Source organism: Schistocerca gregaria, chromosome 5, assembly GCF_023897955.1.
Source record: "Schistocerca gregaria isolate iqSchGreg1 chromosome 5, iqSchGreg1.2, whole genome shotgun sequence".
NCBI lineage: Eukaryota > Metazoa > Arthropoda > Insecta > Orthoptera > Acrididae > Schistocerca > Schistocerca gregaria.
Window position 1 is genome coordinate 643,712,269 of NC_064924.1, and position 16,329 is coordinate 643,728,597.

The 16,329-nt window shown below is 38.4% G+C and overlaps 1 protein-coding gene across 1 annotated transcript in view; it reads left to right on the forward strand.

The window, feature by feature from the left end:
- Nucleotides 1-3,049: 3,049 nt before the first annotated feature.
- Nucleotides 3,050-16,329, forward strand: part of LOC126273018 (cleavage stimulation factor subunit 1) — a 110,661-nt gene continuing 97,381 nt past the window's right edge. The window contains exons 1-2 of the mRNA XM_049976390.1: nt 3,050-3,173; nt 13,887-14,092. Coding sequence (XP_049832347.1) covers nt 3,106-3,173; nt 13,887-14,092 — 274 coding nt within the window. The 5' untranslated portion in view covers nt 3,050-3,105. The remainder of the gene's footprint in view (nt 3,174-13,886; nt 14,093-16,329) is intronic.

A 16,329-nucleotide genomic window follows, 5' to 3' on the forward strand; every position in this document is an offset into this window, starting at 1 on the left:
ATGCTAGAAACGTAGGTTTGCCTTTCCTTAATCTTTCTTCCAAGCTAAGTCGTAAGGTCAATATTGCCTCACGTGTTCCAACATTTCTACGGAATCCAAACTGATCTTCCCCGAGGTCGGCTTCTACTGGTTTTTCCATTCGTCTGTGAAGAATTCGTGTTAGTATTTTGCAGCTGTGGCTTATTAAACTGATTGTTCGGTAAGTTTCACATCTATCAACACCTGCTTTCTTTGTGATTGGAATTATTATATTCTTCTTGGAGTCTGCGGGTATTTCACCTGTCTCATACATCTTGGTCACCAGATGGTAGAGTTTTGTCAGGACTGGCTCTCCCAAGGCCGTCAGTAGTTCCAATGGAATGTTGTCTACTCCGGTGGCCTTGTTTCGACTCAGGTCTTTCAGTGCTCTGTCAAACTCTTCACGCAGTATCTTATCTCCCATTTCATCTTCATCCACATCCATTTCCATAATATTGTTCTCAAGTACATCGCCCTTGTATAGACCCTCTATATACTCCTTCCACCGTTCTGCTTTCCCTTCTTTGCTTAGAACTGGGTTTCCATCGGAGCTCTTGATGTTAATACAAGTGGTTCTCTTATTTCCAAAGGTCTCTTTAATTTTCCTGTAGGCAGTATCTATGTTACCCCTAGTGAGATAAGCCTCTACATCCTTACATTTGTACTCTAGCCATCCATGCTTAGCCATTTTGCACTTCCTGTCGATCTCATTTTTGAGACGTTTGTATTTCTTTTTGCCTGTTTCATTTACTGCATTTTTATATTTTCTCCTTTCATCAATTAAATTCAATATTTCTTCTGTTACCCAAGGATTTCTACTAGCCTTCGTCTTTTTACCTACTTGATTATCTGCTGCCTTCACTACTTCATCCCTCAAAGCTACCCATTCTTCTTCTACTGTATTTGTTTCTCCCAGTCCTGTCAATTGTTCCTTTATGCTCTCCCTGAAACTCTGTACAACCTCAGGTTCTTTCAGTTTATCCAGGTCCCATCTCCTTCAGTTCCCTCCTTTTTGCAGTTTCTGCAGTTTTAATCTACAGGTCATAACCAATAGATTGTGGTCAGAGTCCACATCTGCCCCTGGAAATGTCTTACAATTTAAAACCTGGTTCCTAAATCTCTGTCTTACCATTATATAGTCTATTTGATACCTTTTAGTATCTCCAGGGTTCTTCCATGTATACAACCTTCTTTCATGATTCTTACACCAATTATTAGCTATGATTAAGTTGTGCTCTGTGCAAAATTCTACCAGGCGCCTTCCTCTTTCATTTCTTAGCCCCAATCCATATTCACCTACTACGTTTCCTTCTCTCCCTTTTCCTACTGCCGAATTCCAGTCACCCATGACTATTAAATTTTCGTCACCCTTCACTATCTGAACAATTTCTTTTATGGACAGATCATAACTTTGCTAAAATAAAGAGAGCAAATTTTTCACTCAAGGGAAGACTTGATCCTAGGACTTCTCTTTCCGCAGCTGCTCATGCTAACAATGGGACCACGGCGCTCCTGAGCTCACACTGTACTTGACATTGCCTATCTTGCGCATGGACTACACAGTTTTTATATTTTGCTTATTTCCTGTTTTCTCGATTGATCTGTGTTCAGTTTTTCAAGGACTACCCGCTGTGCCAACTTATAACTAAATCTGAGGGGGGTGCTATGGGGAGGTTCCCTTGTTAGTTCACCCATATTTGCACTTAGAGTTGTCGCAAGTCTCAAGATAGAAATATCAGTAAGTTGACTTATTTTGCAATTGTATTCAATAATGCGATGTGGAATAACGTTCTGAAGTAACTCATCTTTGAGAAAGAAAGTCTTAATTGCACAAAAATGTGCTATATGCATAATATGTGGTGGTCCATTGTAGACATCAGTTTAAAGAGCTGGGCATTCTGACTACTACTTCACAGTATGTTTGTTCCTTCATTCAATTTGTTGTAATTAATCCACAACAGCCCAAAAGTAACATCGATGCTCATAACCACAATACCAGAAGGAGAAATAACATTCATTACTACACATTAATGTTGTCTTTAGCACAGACGTTCAAAGATTTTTGTACGCTTACCCACTGATATAAAATGTCTGACAGGCACCAAAGTAAAACCTGAAAACAAACCAAGGAAGTTTTTTCTTCACAACTCCTTCTATACTGTAGAAGAATTTCTTTCACTCTAATGGAGTCAAGGAGGTTGGAAGGAATTATTAATTCACATCTGTATATCCTTTTCCTTCAGGAAAAAATTCCCTAGAATTGTTCAGAATGTAACAATATGTGCAAGTTAATTTAGGGTGCCTCATTCCATACCATTCCGATCTATCGTGCAACGATCAATGGAACATGTAACGGACTAACAGCTGTTTCCGTTTCTGATTTAGTCAACACTATCGCAATTTATCTTCAGTTGTATAATAAAGATAGACAGTTTCATGTTCAGTCTAATTTATCTGCGTCTCCTGCTGAGAACAGTGAGTCACCCTATGCATATTAACCGAATATTTTGAGAACAATACGTAACTTGACAACCGTAGCACCTTTCAATAATCACCGAGCGAGGTGGCGCAGTGGTTAGCACACTGGACTCGCATTCGGTAGGACGACGATTCAATCCCGCCCAGCCATCCTGATTTAGGTTTTCCGTGATTTCCCTAAAATCGATTCAGGCAAGTGCCGGGATGGTTCCTTTGAAAGGGCACGGCCGATTTCCTTCCCCATCCTTCCCTAACCCGAGCTTGCGCACCGTCTCTAATCACATTGTTGTCGACGGGACGTTAAAAAGCACTAACATAACCTAACCTTTCAATAATGGGTGTGCGCTTACGTGGAAGCGAAAATTGACTGTGGAAGTGGAAAACTGGCAGCTAGAAATGAATTTCCAGAATCGATTTAGGAGTGTTTACAAGAGCAACCACGATCGGTATTGTGAAATCGTATTACGAAGTCGGTTTTGGGAGCAAAATGTAACGATAGCTCGCTTGTCGTATTATGTGCACAGGAGACTGATGCAGTAGTATATCTTCGTTGTTGTCATTGGTGTGCATTGTTACCGCGTGTTGTTGGCGTTCCAAATACAAACAGAAATGAGCGAAACTGTTGATCCGAAAAATATTATAAAAACTCGCGATCTTCTTTATCGCTTGATGATAAGGTTTGTTGATGATGGTATATGATTTGTATGGAATGTTGCATCAAGTAGTTCTTATAAAATTTTAGCGGAATATTTCAAAAATGAACAGATATAGAATTATGTTTTACGTGGTATCTTGTGATACGGAGTATTTTGCTCAGAGAAGTTGTGATATTTGTTTTGTTTGCTGTCCAATCTCACGGAAACATTTCTGGCTATCGTTTTAGATATTTGATGTACACATACGAGTTGTTATTAACATTGCTATCTTTTATTGTGAGATGTTTATACCTAAAATGAGAAATTCACTGCACGTTTTATATCAGATTACAACAGCAATGCTTAAAGTTCACAGTCCAGAACAAGCAGTGACATTTAAACAATGTTGTCATTCATTATTAAAAATTATTTAGTTTCGGCAATGAAACAAACTGTGGCCTAGTTCAAGCTAGCAGTTTATCGAGCTCTATAAATTTAAGCACGTAACAGAATTATGAAAGCTGATACAAATCCATCTGCTACATAAACAATATCAGAAAACTAGTAAAAATCGTCAGATGCACACTTTGTTCCAATGGTATTTGAGAAGCACAGTTTACCAGACGTTAATTGAAACTTACTTGCTACCAAAGAGAGTACGGCAGCAAAATTTTGTTCGTATGCCACACTGACACCTGGTAGATACATGTTAGGATTTGTCACCCTATTAGGTTTGGACTTGATCAAAACCTATTTCGTTGTGTTTTACTGACTGCAGACTCACCCGCAGACAGAAAATGTTCGGTAGGGCCATTGGTACATACTTATAGATTTCTGGCACAGCTATCTATATGGAAGTATTATATTGTAAAAAAATGTTGCAGTGTACAGTTAGTAAAGAACAAAATTTGAACTTGGTACTGTATATGAAAATTAGTTTTCAGTATATGCCTTTGTACAGTTCTGTGTATCTGGAAAAGTAATGCAGTATATTTAGTGACAACTACCTCGGTAAATTTGAAGATCTTATTGTCAGGACAGAACATGCAGTTTTCTATGGTCCATCAGTTTCACTCCTGCAAAGATAACCAGTTATAGTAATGCGATAATGACTGTGGACAGAAGACAAGTAGTCATTTGTCCTGCTCCTCATATACAAATAAAACTGAAATGAAGAATAATATGTGAATGATAAAAATAGCCCTGAGCTATGCTTTTTATAGCTTACTGTTTTGCAGAGTATCCAGTTACACCATGCAATTTAACTTTGCCATTAGAAACAGAAGGAAGAGAAACGTGCAAGCTATGTAAATTGTTTGGTGCTGACAGCAAAGCTCATTATTCTGAAGATTTTTCATTAATAGCTTTGACACTACATAGAAATTCATACACTGCAAACTACTGTGAAGTGCATAGTGAAGGATAGGCTACTTTCCTCGTACCATATATACAGGTTTATTCACAAATGGAGTTTGGGAAGAATTACTGCTGAAATGTCTCTGTACAAACTGTAATTAGTTGAATCTTAGTTGCTGTGGGAGTGATGGATAGAGGCATGTAGTAAATCCCTATATTCTTCACATAATACTGTTTTCTGATACATTGTAAGTACGCTTCTGGAGGACAGTTGTAGTTCACACACTTGGGCAGTATTCTAGGATTGGACTCACAATTGTTATTCACAGGGCTGGTTCAAGAACATGTTTTCACGTAAGCAACTTATCATTTGGCACCCGTTTTCCCTCGATCACTTTCACCTGTGTCAGTTTTTGGTACTAATTGTGATGCACGCTGTAGACAATTCTTGCACCTGGGCAGCCCAGATTCCTGTCTCAATAAGTTTTCACATGTGGCCACTGCTAATTGTGATATGCCCTCACATGTGTGGTGCCCCTCTCAGCTTGGGTCACTTTGGCCTTATCGCGGCTCTGGTCATGCAGGCAACATCCTTTGTAGACTGCATTTTCCCAATGCCCTACCAAAAAACCAAAGTCTGCAACCTGTTTCACATATGATTGGGTCTGTGTATTCACTCCATTTCAAACACCTTTTGCAACTTACAATCAGATACTTGTTTGATTTGAGTAGGCTAATTAAAATTATGGCTCGCTGATTTTGTAGACATAAGTTTCTACATTTTTTTTTTATTTTTTTTTTTTTTTTTTTTTGTGGTGTGCACAGTTTTACATTTCTGAATTTAAAACAAGTTGTTAATCTCTGCACATTTCTAAATCTTATTAGGATCAGAATATCTATGTAGCTCTTTGCAGACAGTGCTTCATTATAGATAACTGCATCATCTTCTAAAAGTCTGAGGCTAGTATTAATATTGCTTGCATGGTCATAAGTATATGACACAAACAGAAATGATTCAAACATACTTCCATGGGCCGCATCTGCATTTACTCCTATTTTCTCATTGAGTCTCCAGTTAAGATAATATACTGCATTCTTGATACAAAAAATTCATCATTCATCACAAATTTCTTGTGACAAACACTACGATTATTGTAGTTGATGATCTTTGGGATGGTACAGAGCCAAACGCTTTTCGTAAATTAGGAGCTACTGTGTCCACAGGATTGCCTTGATTAATGGAATTCAGAACATCACATGAGAAAAGTGTAAGTCATCTATCGTGTTATCAATATCTTCTGAAACTGTGGCGGCTTCTTTCTGAGGAGGTAATTCTTTTCGAAAGAGCTCATTATGTTAGAGCACAGAATATGCTCTATCCTCCAACAGAGGATCAATGATATTCCATGTGTGGATCAACTCTGTTACCTTTCATGTAGATAGCTGAGACCTTGCTTCCTTCCAAGACTTGTGCGCCGTTTGTTAGAGGGATGTGCTGTTTAATATGGTTAACAGAGGGCCTAACTCATCTGTTAATTTTGTTGTTTATCCATCCTCAGCAACTGTAGTTACATATATTGATACAATCAGCAACCATTTACATAAAAGAAATTTAGTTTTATTACTGCTTCTTCAGAAGGTTGTATGGATTGCAGGCATTAGGTAAGCGTCTGATTCTACCCATCTGCTTTGATCCGCAATGCCATCACTATGGGAGAAGCACCTAGTTCCAGCGTATACTAAATAGCGAAGATATTGTCGCTACATACTCATGCCAACAGACACGAACAAAAATACCGAGTGAGGTGGCGCAGTGGTTAGCACACTGGACTCGCTTTTGGGAGGACTACGGTTCAATCCCGTCTCCGGCCATCCTGATTTAGGTTTTCCGTGATTTTCCTAAATTGTTTCAGGCAAATGCCGGGATGGTTCCTTTGAAAGGGCACGGCCGATTTCTTTCCCAATCCTTCCCTAACCCGAGCTTGCGCTCCGTCTCTAATGACCTCGTTGTCGACAGGACGTTAAACACTGACCACCACCACCACGGACAAAAATAAAATGATTCAAGAATGTCCCACTCCAACACTAAAATGAAAGTAACAGGGCAACTGTGGGAAATAGTGGGTTTTGGACACGGACAAGGTAAATATAAAACAATGAAAAACACTATACCATCCCAAAATAAATATTATTAAAAAATCTCAACTTATGAAATAATGCTACAGCCACAACACCAACAGGAATCATACACTTCACTCACCCTAAGTAGCTCAAATGAAGCCCACAATACTAAAAAACCAAGACTTACAACTCTGAAAAGTGGAATTGGATATTTCCCTTTATCTTTGTTGCTTAAAAGCACCTGTCAATACCTACTAGCAAACCATAAATAAAAAAGAAATCACAACCACAAACTTCATACACTTACATAATTTACGAAACACCACCGAAATAGAACCCTGCCAACTGAGAAAAAAACCACATTTACTAGTTCAACTAACACAGAACTAAAATACCATAAATATGCAATAGTCAATATTACTGTGGAATAAAATAAAAACAAAAATTATATACCTGATAAGTTGGGCTGTACGCGCCCGTGCGCACACACACACTCTTACTTGTTTTGCTTTTAAGAAGAGGCAAACAAACTGGTTATCTCTAACATAATCTCTAAACACCTCCACCCCTCTCCCCAACCCATAACCTGCTCCATTAACCCTAAAAACAATACACACAATCCCGCCCCCTCACACACACAACCCCTCAACTCACCACTCTCAGCTGACACATCCTCACCTCAACCCTCTATTCTGCCAGAAATACTAATCTAAATGAGATTGCAGGTTGGAAGAACACCTCTTCCCCTTCCCTATAACTGATTTAATTGCCCCACAGTGCCCCCCCCCCCCCTCCCCCTCTTATGGTATTAGTACAAACCCCAGTGTCATGATCTATAAACTGGATACTATAGTTAACTACTATATGTTCATAACTGCTCTACGACGAAAATGCATCTGACATAACAGTTTTACCCTTCTCGGTATATTCCTCAATGAGCCCCACTAGTTCTCTCTTATGAAGACCCCGCAAAACCCTAAACACTCAATCTATGTACCCCCATCCCCCTCGAAATAACAGCCTCCCCACACACACAAACCAACTCAATAAGTGCCTCATACTTCCTCTTACCAAACTGTGAATCATCAATTTCAACAACAACACCTGGCCCACCCAACATCCCCCTGTACTTCGTGTACTCTGAACACACCTCGCAGCAAAGAGAAAACCAATATAAAACAATTCTAACACTCACATCAGTCTGATGCACACAAAAAATTGAGGAGGACCTATAGAAAAGTAATACATAAGTAAAACAGTCTACCCTTTGGCCAACCTTGATCTCTTGAACCAGGTACCATGCCATATCAGACACCAGATATTGTTGCATCGACAATGCCACATGTATAGGTTCCTGATCCGCGACGCTGAAACTCTCAACTTTGTACACTGCCCACAAGCGTGACATCTAACATATCACATTGGCTACCGAGGCTCATACCCTCGTTACCACAGTGATAATCAGGTCTCAAACGAGCTCAATGCCACATGTTAAACTCAACATGTCAACATCCACCACCAGAGGGCACCATCAAATAGAGCAACTTGACATCTACAAATACAAACCAGCCTAAACATAGTCACACACAACACCATTATGTCATGGGTCAAAGCAATGGGTGGAATCAGACACTTCCAATTAGCCCCTCTCGCATTATTTACGTGTGTCAACAGTTCCTATACATGCTGATGTCCAGAGCTAAATTTTTCCAGTAATTTCTTGAGATACAACATTGTTGCTTCTTTAATGGTTTACTGAACCAGTAAATTGTTCCACATAATTGTTATAATAACTCTTGGTACTTCCTTATGATATATTAATGTAGATGATATTAGTGCTTCTGAAAACCTGTAACTCAGAAAACATGGTAATTTGGAGTGTCATTTTATTGTGGATTGGTTTATTGCTTTTGAACTGGTGCTAAAGTTCGTACCGGTTCTCGTAAGTTTGATGGAAACAACAGATACCCACAACAGTCTTAAATCATCAATAATATGTTCTCCCTCACTATCTACAACAGTCTGTCAACACTGGGGTAACTTTCTGGATCCGCAATTGCAGAAATCACATGGTTTTGAGGCAAAGAACTCATTGAGCCATGTTTGGAGTGCGTTTTCATCTGGAAAGGAAGTTCGTTAAGATTGTTTGATAGATAGCCGAAAAGGTGAAAATCTGAGGGTGCAAGACAGATGAATGAGGTGGTTCGGAATAGTTTCACAGCTCAACTCCTGTATAGCGTTTTTTGTTAGTCTAGCGTACTAACCAATCCCTTCATTTGTTTTTCTTGTCTCTTATTCTATTCAGTACCTGCGTGTTAGATACATGATCTACACATCTAATCATCCTTCTCTTCTTGTGTAAACTGTTTATCATCCATGTTTCACTTGCTTACACAAATTTATACTTGATGTTAACAAATTTCTCTTCTTCAAAAACACTTTTCTTGCCATTGCCAGTCTGCATTTTATTGTTGTTGTTGTTGTGGTCTTCAGTCCTGAGACTGGTTTCATGCAGCTCTCCATGCTACCCTATCCTGTGCAAGCTTCTTCATCTCCCAGTACCTACTGCAACCTACGTCCTTCTGAATCTGCTTAGTGTAGTCCTCTCTTGGTCTCCCTCTACGATTTTTACCCTCCACGCTGCCCCCCAATACTAAATTGGTGATCTCTTGATGCCTCACAACATGTCTTACCAACCGATCCCTTCTTCTGGTCAAGTTGTGCCACAAACTTCTCATCTCCCCAATCCGATTCAATACTTCCTCATTAGTTATGTGATCTACCCATCTAATCTTCAGCATTCTTCTGTAGCACCACATTTCGAAAGCTTCTATTCTCTTCTTGTCCAAACTATTTATCGTCCATGATTCTCTTCCATACATGGCTACACTCCATACAAATACTTTCAGAAATGACTTTCTGACACTTAAATCTATACTCGATGTTAACAAACTTCTCTTCTTCAGAAACCCTTTTCTTGCCATTGCCAGTCTACATTTTATATCCTCTCTACTTCGACCATCATCAGTTATTTTGCTCCCCAAATAGCAAAACTCCTTTACTACTTTAAGTGTCTCACTTCCTAATCTAATACCCTCAGCATCACCCGACTTAATTCGACTACATTCCATTATCCTCGTTTTGCTTTTGTTGATGGTCATCTTATATCCTCCTTTCAAGACACTATCCATTCCGTTCAACTGCTCTTCCAAGTCCTTTGCTGTCTCTGACAGAATTAAGATGTCATCGGCGAACCTCAAAGTTTTTATTTCTCCTCCATGAATTTTAATACCTACTCCGAATTTTTCTTTTGTTTCCTTCACTGCTTGCTCAATATACAGATTGAATAACATCGGGGATAGACTACAGCCCTGTCTCACTCCCTTCCCCACCACTGCTTCCCTGTCATGTCCCTCGACTCTTATAACTGCCATCTGGTTTCTGTACAAATTGTAAATAGCCTTTCGCTCCCTGTATTTTATCCCTGCCACCTTCAGAATTTTGCTTTTTTTGATGTTAACTGTATATCCTTCTTTCAAGACATTGTCCATTCCATTCATCTGCTCGCCCAACTCCTTTGTTGTCCCTGACAAAATTACTATGTCATCGACAAACCTTAAAGTTTTTATTTCTTCTCCCTGGACTTTAATTCCTAATCCAAATTTTCTTTGAATAATGTTGGGGATAAGCTTTTTCATATGTTTGCATAATGACACCATTTCTCGTCATCATTAAGGACACAAGATAGGAATCGTCGGTGTTGTTCATGAGTGAATTGATGACAAGCAAGGACAGATGCACATCGGGCCGCCCACTAATTTTTGTGATTTGGCTTAGAGCATGTGGTACCCTTACATCTGATTTTTGAACCTTTCCCATTCCATGCAAATGTTGCATGACGGTGAAATTATTACAATTCATCACATTTGCCAGTTCTCAAGTATACTGACGTCGATCATTGTGGACTGATGCATGTAAATGATCTTCATCAAATCCCAAAGGTCTTGCCGATTGTGGAGGGTCACTAATGTCAGAATGATCCTCCCTAAAAGGATAAAACCATTTTCTTGCTGTGCTCCGTCCAGTTACATTATACTCACACATGGCACAAATGTTTCTGGCTGCATCTTTTGCTCTCACCCCTCTGTTGAACTCAGACTTAAGAATATGTCGAAAATGTCCCAATTTCTCCACTTGGAACTCTGTTTTGTAGTGTCCACAGCTCCAATCATTATCTCAAAGAATTACAAATAAAAAAAGACACTCAATAAATAAACCAATAGCAACCGGAACACCAACATGTGAAACACAGACACGAAGAACTTACGCCCCAGCCTAATATATTCTATCATTGTTGATGAAAGAGGCTGTGACACACCTGTGTTACCTAACTTCATTGGTATGTCATCAGCAAAGGCAAGACGTTTTACATTGATTCTTTTACTTTTTGTTTCCATGTTTCTTCCAGCTATTTTTTCTATTATATTTTGATTATTTTCTATAGTATCAGATTGAGTAAGAGTGAAGATAACCTAACATCTTGCCTAATGTTTGTTTTTAGATAAAAAGAGCTGTAGTGATTGGTCACTTCAGAGAGAACTTGCAGAATTTCATGAATAAGCTTCCTGGTCATGCTATTGTAATATGGCATTACTTCAAGTTGTCAGGTATAGAATGGGAGAGTCAAGCTGTCAAATCTGGCACTAGAGAGATGGTTTGTGTGATGTTATTGAATATTGTGTACAAAAATTACTTCCAGCAACTAGTTAGAGAGCTAACTTGTGAAGGTAATGTCTTAGACCTTCTAGAAACAAACAGATCTGATCTTTTTGAATCAGTTAGCATAAACTAGAGCATCACTTATTATAAAGCATTGATAGCAACTATGACTAGCTATTACAAGGAATGTTAAGGGAGGTAAGAAAATGTTTTTTTCTCAAGAAGAGTGACAGGATACACATTGCTGAGTATTTGAGTAGTCAACATCAGATGTTCAGTGTTGAGGACAAAGATGTAGAACTCAAATGGAAAAAAAATTAAAGCATCATTCAATATGTCTTACACATGTACGTTCCGAGCAAGGTCTGAAGGGATGGGAAAGATCTGTTATGGTTTAACACCCCTGCTAGAAAATTGCTACATAAAAAAAGAGCTTAATCACAGATTCAAGAGAAATCAAAACCTACCAGACAAACAAAAGCTGAATAAAGTGAAAATAAGTGTAAGGAGAGGAATGAGACAGGCTTTAAGTGACTTTGAAAGTGAAAGTTTGCCAGCCGATCCAAGTAAAAGCCCTAGGTGGTGTCTTATCTTATGTAAATTCAGTAAGTGGACTGAAATCCTCTATTCAGGTACTCAAGGAGAATACTGGTACCAAAATGGAAGGTGACAGAGAGTAGGCTGAAATAATGAATTCGGTCTTGTGATATTGTTTCACTGTGGAAGATTGTAATACGGTCCTTCCTTTCTCTCATGGTATGAAGATCAAAATGGCAGACACTGAGATAAGTGATCACTTAACAGAAAGGCAACTAATATCACTTAGTAGTGGAAAGGCTTCAGGACCAGATGACATAACTGTAAGATTCTACAGAGATTATGTGAAGGAACTTGCATGCCTACTAACAACACTTTCTCATAGGTCACTGGAGCAACGAAGAATACCTAGCGACTGGGGAAAAGTGGAGGTCATTCCTGTTTTCAAGAAGGATCTAGGACAGATGCATATAACTGTAGGCCTATATCACTGACATCAATTATGTTGTTGAATTATGGAACATGTTTTATGCTTATGTGTTATGACATTTTTGGAAAACAAAAATCTCCTCCATAAAGTCAACATGGATTCTGTAAATGAGATGTTGCTAAACTCGGCTCATTCTGTTACTCCATGAGATCCACACTGCTGTAGACATCAGCGCTCAGATTGATGCCATATTCCAACATTTCAGGAAGGCATTTTACACTGAACAGAAAAAAAAGGATCTCACTGAGTATCAAACCAGATTTGCAACCGGATTCAAGACTTCCTTGCAGAGAGAATTCAACACGTCACACATAATGGAACCAAATCGACATGTGTAAAGGTAATTTCAGGAGCACCCTAAGGAAGTGTGATAGGACTGTTACTGTTTACAGTATGTGTAAATGATATGGATAAAAATGTCACAAGCTGCATAAGGCAATTCATAGGTGATATGGTTGTCTACAAGAAGGAAGCACTACCAAAAGACTGTAGTGGTTTGGGGGAATGAAATGCAGAGGGTTGATGAGCGGTACAGGAACCACCAATCGACCCTGAATGTAAATAAATGTAACACATTTCGGATACATAGGAAAAGAAATCCACTACTGTACAAATACACTATATATGACAAATTGCTGGGAACAACATCTGCTGTAATATATCTAAGAGTAACCATCTAGAGCAATCGTAATTGGAATGACCACATAAAGCAACTAATAGGAAAAATAAGTGTTAGACTGAGATTCATAGGAATAATCTTCCAAGAAAGGAGTGACACACACACATATTCATTTGACTTATTCTTGGGTACTGAGTATTGTTCATCTCTCTGCGACCCTTACCAGGTAGGACTATCAAAATAGACAGAGAAGATACAATGAAGAGGAGTGCATTTCACCACTGGGTCATTTAGTTGGTGCAAGAGCATCACAGAGATGGTCAACAAGCTCCAGTTGCAGATATTATAAGAGTGGGATTGTGCACCATGGAGTGGTTTACTATTGAAATTTTGGGAGTGAACACTCTAGGAAGAGTTGGACTACATGTTATTTCCTCTCACATGCATCTCACAAAATGACCACAACAAGAAAGTTTGAGAAACTGGACTAGAGCTTATACAGTGGTTTGCAATTGTCATTCTTCCCACATGCCATTTGCAAATGGAACAGGGAAGGGAGGATTGGATAGTGGTACCAGGAGTACCTTCCGCCACACACTGTCTAGTGACTTGTTGAGTGTTGATGTAGATTTCAACCATAAAGTTTACTTTAGTAATTGTTTGTGTTAAGCCCTGTTATATTAAGTTGGTAGTTTTGTTATCCGCACTATATTCATGTAGTGCATTAAGCAGTGTTGTATGGTAATAGTACTTACTAGATTAAGAATGTTTATAAGGGGGGTTTTACTTGGTATGTACTATAAGAGGCATTCACTGTGAATGTCTCTACTTGGTTATTTACCCTGTTAATATCCCACATACATGTGTAATGATAACATGTGTTAATGTACTTTAACTTGTTTCTCCTGTACAGTCAACTTTTCTATGATGGGCATCAGAGTCTGGCTGTGGGTCTATCAGCAGTTGCTCAGGCAGACCCACCTTGTCCGCCTTCAGATCGTCTGCTCCATATTGTTATGGCCGGTCTTCGTCATGAGCCAGAACGTTCCAAAGGTGGAGGTGCAGCAGCAGCTATAGCAGCAGGGGTTGCACCAGAGAATGTACTCGGACCTGGTCTTGGTGAGGTTCTTGAGAAGCAGCAGCATATAACCAGTGATGATAGCTGTTACAGCTCCTCTTTTGTTTTGTTAGAAAGAGTTAGTTTATGTACTTGATGGATCATTCCGTGTCAGGTCCACCAAAAATTAGGCGGTTTATTACCCATCATCTTAGATTTTAATAAAACCTTACATATTTTTTCTCTTTACAGAGAAAATTAATCGTACCAAATTTTAAAATTTTGTCTCTCTCTGTTTTCATATAATGGCTTTTCAAAATTTGGAAGGTTTTGATGATTTTAGTGCCTTGATGATATTTGCTAATATTCTGAAAATAAATTAAAAGTTTTTAATTTTTCATACACTCTGTATGAAGTTTGGTGTTCTAAACTGTAAACCGTAGGGATTGTAAACAAAATTACTTAATATCATTAAATAAATTTGCCAAAGGAGGAAAAAAAATCAAGTATGGTTCAGCATTACATTGAATATCAAATAAAGGGAATGGAGTAACACCTACTTTTTTTTCCAAAATAGTTCTTAAAGCTTAGGCTATCACATTAAGAAATAAAATTAGAGAATTTTTTCCTGTTTGGTATTTTTCTTAGTGTATTGGAAATTTTAGTCCAGTGTTTTATTCATTCATCTCGTAAATATTGTTAAAATATTTGTATGACTAATTATTTAGTACTTTGTTTCCCTTGTTACTATCCTATTTAATTAACAATATTTTTTCACCAAGGAAAAAGTGGCAGCATAAGCTATATAATCCCAGCAAAAAAGTGCAAATATTTGTATTTTAATAATCATATAGTCTGATCTATGAAGTCTACAAATATCGCCTTCGTAGAAGTGGATGCTTACCTTTGAAATTATGTACACTTGATCGAAAAAAGATATTTGCAGAAGTGAAACTTTAAAAAAGCTTCTGATATGGTCTTGCTACTTGATAACATAAGGAACAATTTACATCAAGCTACAAATAAGAAACAAAGTCAGTTGCTGACTCTATAACCATACCAACTTCACTCAATTAATCTCAGAAAAAAAAGTAATTGGATTTTCTTATAACTTAGTGCGGCAAGTCACTGGTTTGGTACTGAATTTTTATCAGTGTAATAAACAGTCTGGAATTTTACAAAGTGCAGTAAATGTGGTAACATAGAAGAAGAAAAACAGAAAGAAAATAGCTGATTTTTATTTAGTTTGCATGAAATGTGTCCAGATTTTGAGATGGGTACTGTAACAGGCAAAGGCCCAGTACTTGAAATGCAGAAGTATTCGGATTTTAAAAGTGAATATACTGAAACTAAAATAGGTTTTACTAAATTCTGTCCGCTCTGCCTCAAATCGTCCATTTTAAGGGAGCTAATGAATCCGACTCAGTACATATCAGTAATTAATGCAGTTCCATGTGAAGATAACTATGAAGATATAAAAATACTGCTTTGTGGAACCTCAGCCTCTGCATATATGTTGCAGCACTGTCATGAATAGCCCCTGAAAGAAAAAGTAACAAGTTTTTAATATAAAAAAAGGATTATTGAAAACTGCGATGAAGATTGAATACAAAAAAACCATGTGTTCTGCAAAAATTGCCAACTTTACTGAGTGTCTTTCATCTGAAGTAGAAAAAATGTTCCACACTCTTACATTGCAAAATCTCAATCATATTATTACAACAGACTGAAAGGATCATCTGATGTAAACATTGCCATAGTAGCAATGGACTTAAGTGAAAATTAATGTTTTACTGTGCAGGGCGAAGATAAACGATACCTTTCAACATCAGACATTTGCACTGTACACTTGATAGCAAAAAACTTGGGCCACTGCAGACAGAAGAGCTAACAATTTTGAACTTTGGCAATAGCTGGAGAGAGAGAGAGAGAGAGAGAGAGAGAGAGAGAGAGAGAGAGAGAGAGAGGAGGATCAGGGTGTGACATCAAACAGAGGAACTGAGTCATTGAATTAGAAAATGTGAGGTATGTGATACTGACTCTGTAAGTGCCTATGCCCTGTGTGTAAGGATTTCTTACTTAACTGGCTGGATGAGGGCACTACAGAATGTGTGCTGGGTTCTGCTAAGTGCCTGTCCCTCGGAGCTGCCGCAGGAACTGGCACGGCCTGCGCTGCCCATCCTTCCCTGCGCTGAATACTTCTGGACTGATTATGACTAATGCAGAGCCAGCCTGAGGTTTTGGCAGCTTTGAACTGTAATATCTCGGGCAATAGTTTTGTAAAGAAATCAAATTTGGC